The sequence below is a fragment of the Oikopleura dioica genome, chromosome 2, assembly GCF_907165135.1.
Source record: "Oikopleura dioica chromosome 2, OKI2018_I68_1.0, whole genome shotgun sequence".
Lineage (NCBI taxonomy): Eukaryota > Metazoa > Chordata > Appendicularia > Copelata > Oikopleuridae > Oikopleura > Oikopleura dioica.
Genome location: NC_137292.1, coordinates 191,578 through 198,124, shown reverse-complemented (window position 1 = coordinate 198,124; position 6,547 = coordinate 191,578). Strand labels below are relative to the sequence as shown.

Here is a 6,547-nt window from a genome sequence, read left to right as displayed (position 1 = left end):
CACTCGCAAGGTCAATCACAAGACCGTTGTTGTCGTAAAGAGAGACTGAGGGGCTACGGCGAAGTCTTATGAATTTGTAATTCACAAGATCTGAAAAATCATCGACGGCCATTGAAGCCACAACTTGGCATGTTCCGGCCGAATTCAGCAGCGATCCTTCCGGACATTCGCAAATCGGCTGATTGGTTGCGTCGAGAACGCAAGTTTGCCCATCTCCACAAGGATTGGGATCACAGCGATTAGCATCGTCGCATGGATAGAAAATCATCATCTGATATATATCCTGCTCTGAAAAAGGATAAACATGCTCAACTGGAGCACGCTCTTGGCCATCTTTGAAAGAGTTCATTATCATTTGAGCTCCTGACATTAAAGAACTTTATAATATATCGCAAAATTGACGAGTATTTAAAACATTATCTCGAGTATCTGAGATACAACTTTGCGTCTCTAAAGCACTGATGATGCCAAAAGGCGAAAAGTTTCTGCAATAAACGAGATACTTTATAATATATTAAAAATACTGATAACTGAGTTTCCAATCATAGAGCGAAAAAACTTTAAGAAATATTTGAACTCTTGCCTGGGGGGAGTCCAATTGTCCATTTTCCATCACTAACCATGCCCGGCTCGTAATGCATGATCGACTTAAAATCGTAAGGAGAGCTTGTATTTGTCCAGATAGAAGTTAACATTTTTGCATAATTGCCGTTATCTACCTCAGGGTTAGGTTTTCAGGTAAAAAAAAACTTTATCTATTGTTAATGCACTGCTTTTAAATTTATCAACTGATCGCATTCAGACGAAAGAGTGAATTCGAAAAAGATTTTCAAAAAATACACCTGTTTACTTTCAAACTTTGAGTGATCGGATATGATTTCTGGCATATGATTAGGGTGGCTCAAAATTTTGTTTTTTAAGTACCTTCGGAGGGCCGAAAATAGTACTTTTTATCAAAATTTTCAAAAAAAATTTTAAGGTCGTTCTGACTCTCCGATATCTCCAACATTATTTTTATTTTTTACCTTATTTCCGGCCTCAATATTTCAGAACTTCTTTCATATTTTAAGGGGGAAGGAAGCAAAAATCGGATTTCTTGTCAGTGTTTTCTGAAATTTTAAACAGTCACTCAATTTTTTTCCAGTCGAATTTTCTTATTCGCACCTGATGCGTCTTAAAAGTATCATCTCTGTATTAATACATTTTTTTGATTTGAAACCTAGCTTTCAGTTCGAAAGATCTCGCAGATAAAGTGAAAACTTATGAAGAAGAAATGAAAAATTTTGGTGTAACTAATAGGAATTCTAACCCTTTTCAATAACTGCAGGATGAATGTAAACATAATCATCCCGATCCGGACGGCTATGCTCATGTTTGAAACCCAAAGCGTGCATAAACTCGTGGTTTGTGGTTGTCTCCGAGTACCCTTTTTCGTTAATGCAATCTGGTTGCAACCAGAGTGGCTGAGTTCCTCCAATTTTACCGATTTTGCTTGCGCAATTATATTCCGCTGGATTTGAAAAGACTTTGATTCTGTTTGTGAAGTAATCGAAATCCTCCGCAGTAATGAGTTCTTTCATCTGAATGCAAGTATTCTTTTCGAACTGACGAGCATGTGATCGTATCTTTTCAATTTCATCGGAATTGTAATGTTCTTCCTCGATGTAGAAGGGAATCATCCATTTCCCTGTCGTTTCGTTACGATAATCGTGCCAATTAGAGAAAATAGACACGCCTCGGGCCTGATCAGCAATGCATTCGCTTCCGTCAGTATCCAGCTTCACATTTTCCCATCCTGGTTGGCTCCTAATTACATCAGCTTGACAACCCGTGAAGACCACGTCAGCTTTAACATCTTTATGCTTAAATATAATTATATATCACGAATGTGATATTAAATATAAAATATTATTTGTCCAAAAACGATATATTTCATTTTAAAATGCATTTCGACCAAAATAATTATTTAAAAATAAATAAAGTCTCAGCCCCGCTCCTTGATTTTTTGAATTTAAGGGGCTTGACAAATGCTTGAAACTCTGAGTTGATCAATTTCAGTCTGTCCCCGCACACACCTATTGTTAGAAATTCGGACTCTTATCTTTTTAAGGGGTTGGTGGTCGAGAATTTTCATGCTATTTTTGTTTTCCGGCATTTATATTCATTTTTTCAAAGAATTTTCGAATTTTTTAAATTTGATTTTCTGTACTAAAACCGATATTTACATGATTTTTGCTACGAGATATTGTTAAAATAAAAGATTTTACTAATAAAAAGGCAATTATTGAGAATACTTATGAGTTTTTCAAAAATTAAAGCTCAAATTGACTAAAAAATGACGATTTTGATGAAAACAACACTTTTTAAATCAGCTTCTGCGACCTCAAAATGTAAAGGGACCTTTCTAAAACTATTTTGCCCACTTGCCTAAGGGTCTGAACTATCTTCACAATAAATTTAATTTCGAAAAAAATTTAAGGGTTTCCTCACAATTTTGTCAAGAGATAGGTCCACTTTAGAAGCATATTTCGAGCGTTTTCCGAAAAAAAATTTTAATTTAAGTCGCTCACATAATTTGAACATTTTTAGACCTATTTTCGTTAAGAAAGGAAAATTTTTTTTTGAAAAATTTAAGAAACTCCTCATACAACTGTACTTACTGAATGGTAAAGAGCTCCAAGTAAAAGGTTGGAAACTCTCATTTAAAATAAACAAATTAATTAATTTAAAATTTAAAGAAGCGCAAAACTCAATTATATAGGCTAATTAATCGTGATAACCATGTGCAAACGACGAATTTATGAGCCTTTTGCATTATTCTGATAAAAACAACAGGTGCGGTCGACAGATCAGTGGTTCTTTTTAAAAAGATAAAAGGGAAAACCAAAAAATGATTAAAGTGAATTCGCAGCTTTGCGTTTTGATAAATTGGCCGACGCCAGAGTTCCCTAAGACCGTATTTTTTGATCAACTACTGCGCAGCGTCTCTCGGCAAGCCCTGGCTGAAGGCCTTATGGCCGTTCTGTGTTGACAGAAAAGCACGCATAGATTTGAGCGATCAGTATCCGCCGGCGAAGGAGTTCTGCGCAGAGGGCAGAGGTGAAACATACCAAACAAATTGCAAAAAAATGTAAATACCAGTACAAACTCTCCGAAAATAACATTTCTTCTGTAGATAATTCAAATAAACTACTGAAAAACATGTTTTAGCAAGCTTTTTAAGCGATTCATCTTCAATTAATTTTCAATAAATTTATTGTTTTTAAATTCATCTAGCTCTTGTTTTGCAGTTTATGTTCAAGTGTTATGTACATCATTTAAATAAAATTAAGTAGCAGTTACTGAAATTAACATATGATTTAGTTAAAGCTTCGTTGCTGAGGTCTTGAAGGTTTTCTTCAAACTTGAAAACTTTTCAATGAAAATTCGGGCGAAATTTGAGAGAGAAATGGACAGAAAAGCATGAGCGGATGCACTGAGTGCAATTTCTAGAGTCTCTAAAAATGATTTTCTCCTTCAAAACCATTATTTTGTAAATTTTATTATTCCTTTATTGAGATATCCCTTTCACAGTAAATATGAGAGTTTTGTACAGTAAGGTTAAATCAATAGCGTCAAATAAAAAGTTAATTTTAAAAATATACAAAATTTTCAAGCAAAAAATAACATCTTTTGATTCAAAAATTATTTAAGTTTAGTTATCGCTTTTCAAATATTTTTTGAAGAAAAAATCGTCAATTGATGTTTTTTGAAGCTTTCAGTTTTTCTTTCCTTTCGATTTCGATTTTCTCGGCTTTCTTTGCGCCTTTGTGATTTTCCTTGTCATGGAGCTGTAAAAACGGCCGATCGTTCCGTCCAAATCTTCGTTGTTCTCGCAATCCTCGTTTCGCTGCGCGTTGATCGCCATCATTTTGTCTCTAGAAATTTGTAATAACAAAATTGAAAATAACTTTTCAAATTGCAATCAAAAATAAACGTGGATTCACGTGGGTTATGAAGCAGCGCCTATTTGAATATAAATACTATTTTGTAAAAGAACAAGTTGGCCAAATAACCCGACTAATTGGTTATCGCTTTTTAGAAATAAACCGTAAAATGGAGACATAACCAAATCGACTTGCTTTTGTTATTTTTCAATATTTTGAATTGATAACCTTAAGATTTTCAAAAAATTTTTTTGTCGATTGTATCGACTCGATACTATAGCTAGAAAGTTATTTAAGGAAATATAAAGAAAAATTGCTCGCTCACTACTTAAGGACCCCCTCCCCCGTTAACAATTTTCGAAAAATTTATTTTCTGAATTTCAGAATTTTGACCCCAGAAATGGATTCTACGGGGGGGGGGGGGGTCGAGTAACGATTTCGAGGCCTCACTCTTTTGGGGTCTATCTCGACTCTAACACCCCCAAAATCGTGTTTGAAAATTGCAAAATGACAAGAGAGAGAAGGTCCTGAAGTTACCTCCATTCACGAAGAGTTTCGAGCGAAAGAACCAAATTCGAGTCTACTCTGGTCAGAAGTGCGGCGGCGCAGGATCGCTGTTTAATGACGCGCTAGAATTATGTAAACAAGCTGAATTTTCAAAAAACACTGACGGAAACTGGGGAATTGCTGCCTAATTCAATCATCATCAAATATCGCAAAAAAAAAACGTTTGAACGCGCAGTTTTGCGAAAAACAAATTGAGCAGAGTTCATTTAATTGGCTTGCTTAGAATTTAAAAATGAAACTCACCTCCGCGATGGATTTAGCTCTTTGGCAAAGCGTGGCGATTTTCCTCGCTCTAAGCGAAGGAACAGCCGTTTGCATTATTTGACAGACTCGCTCGGAGAGATCGTAAGCTAGCTTGTCCTCGTTGGTTGTATCTTCGACGCACTGGGCGTATTTCTTGACTGTCGACCAGCGATGGTCGTTTGAGACCAGCCAGGGAAAGTGGTCGGGGCAGCCGGGGGCGAGGGAGGCCGGATTGGATGTAAATGCTGCAGAGTAATTTAAGCAATTGAAAAATAATTCAGGGTGCAATTAAAGAAGCCAGGATTTAAGGACCCCCATCAAGAATCGCGAAAATTGGGCATCTTAGTGAAAGTTTTTCTCCAAAACTATCTTAGCTAGACCCTTAATTTTAATTGCATCCTTCAGATCGAACCTTCTACTGCAACCGTTCCCCTTAAGATGATCTCTATGCCAAATTTAAGGTGATACAGGCCGTTAAAGGTAAAGTTGCTTAGTGAACGTTTTTTTTGGGGTTTTCGTTGGGGTATACCCTTAATTTTTTTTCATGGTAAAGTTAAGGCCCTTAGCTACGACCGTTTGCTTTTTTAGAGTTTTTTGTCTACGAACTTAAGAAGTACAGCCCCTTTAAAATTTTATAAGTCGAATCTTAGTCGAATTTCCAGATTTAAATTTTCAGTAATTATTGCCTAAATTGCCCTGAATTACGTTTTTATACTCGTGTTTATGATAGAAATAGTTTTTATGGTTAGTATACCCTTAATTACCATTAAAAAATAGCGAACTAAAGATTTTTATGAAATGTTAAATGTTAATTTTCAATTTTTGAAGTCCATTTCTGTCAAAATTTTCTGTAAAATCAAAAAAATTTTCTGAATAAAAGTTGTTCCTCGTGGTCTAAACTACCCAAAAAAGCAAAAAAATTTTGAAAATTTTGACTTTTTTCATCTTGATGGGGGGGTCCTTAAAGCCATTTTTTAAATCTACCTGTTCCGAGCGAAGAAGGATCAGATTGAGGGACCAACTGCCAGATCTGAAATTGAGGGTTGAAAAAAATCGCGTCGCCGCCTCGATCGAGCCAGGTTTCTTCGAACGGACTTTTTTCGAAAACCCTTTGGCCGTTCATTAGATCGTGGATGATGATTTTTTCGCAGCAGCCGGACTCGCCGGTTAACCGATTTGACTCGCCATTTTCCGATTCTGGCCCAGAAACGAGCATGAATCGGTCTCTGTCGGAGCTGCTCGGAGCGGCTGGTCGACGCGTCGGCTGAACCGCTGGTCGCTCGAGGACTGGGCCGCCGGAATAATTGACTTCGTTATTTGACCCGACTAAAATTACGAAATTTGAGTATAAGTTTTGAGTATTTGATTTTTTTTATTAATCATCAATCTTTAGTTTTTAAATCGCGATAGAAGATAATAAAACTAACATACCGCTAATACTGATTCTAGCCGAAACGGAAGCCGCCAAAATTTGCCCAAAGATCTTCATCCTCTCTTTTTTCAGTTGTCGTCAAAAATTGGCTATCTTTTGTTTTCGAAATAAAAATTAACCAATAACTCTTTTTTTCTTGAGGAATCGTGTCTAGACTTTCCTTTTTTTTCGAAAAGTAATTTTTGATTATGACTTGTTTTTTTCAAAAGAAATTTGCGTTTTTATCGCGATAAGGCGCGCGATAAGAGCGCCACCTATCGCAATTTGGAATATAGCGAAGCGAGAAGAAAATTAGTGACTTTGCAATCAATAGAACAATAAGCCGCTTTTGATAATTGCTTGACACCGCGAAATCATGATTTTCGAGAACCATTAATTG

At 36.1% G+C, this 6,547-nt stretch overlaps 2 protein-coding genes across 2 annotated transcripts; both read right to left on the bottom strand.

The window, feature by feature from the left end:
* Positions 1–1,304: 1,304 nt before the first annotated feature.
* Positions 1,305–2,702, bottom strand: LOC145700820 (zinc metalloproteinase nas-12-like). Its single transcript, XM_081778144.1, has 2 exons — positions 2,661–2,702; positions 1,305–1,862 (listed from the first exon to the last, which is right to left on the bottom strand). The coding sequence occupies exons 1-2, from the start codon at positions 2,700–2,702 to the stop codon at positions 1,305–1,307; spliced, it is 600 nt and encodes a 199-aa protein (XP_081634270.1).
* Positions 2,703–3,610: 908 nt separating this feature from the next.
* LOC145699466 (uncharacterized) lies at positions 3,611–6,331 on the bottom strand. The gene is made up of 5 exons (XM_081776740.1): positions 6,168–6,331; positions 5,721–6,062; positions 4,737–4,981; positions 4,464–4,555; positions 3,611–3,917 (listed from the first exon to the last, which is right to left on the bottom strand). The coding sequence occupies exons 1-5, from the start codon at positions 6,223–6,225 to the stop codon at positions 3,758–3,760; spliced, it is 897 nt and encodes a 298-aa protein (XP_081632866.1). The 5' UTR covers positions 6,226–6,331; the 3' UTR covers positions 3,611–3,757.
* Between the last annotated feature and the right edge of the window lie 216 nt (positions 6,332–6,547).

Coding starts and splice junctions, on each gene's coding strand:
- LOC145700820 (XM_081778144.1), bottom strand. CDS start 2,702: ATGAGAGTTTCCAACCTTTTACTTGGAGCTCTTTACCATTCA. Junction 1,863..2,660: donor TTGGAGCTCTTTACCATTCA/GTAAGTACAGTT, acceptor ATTATATTTAAG/CATAAAGATGTTAAAGCTGA.
- LOC145699466 (XM_081776740.1), bottom strand. CDS start 6,225: ATGAAGATCTTTGGGCAAATTTTGGCGGCTTCCGTTTCGGCTAGAATC. Junction 6,063..6,167: donor GGCTAGAATCAGTATTAGCG/GTATGTTAGTTT, acceptor TCGTAATTTTAG/TCGGGTCAAATAACGAAGTC. Junction 3,918..4,463: donor GAAACTCTTCGTGAATGGAG/GTAACTTCAGGA, acceptor ACAAATTTCTAG/AGACAAAATGATGGCGATCA.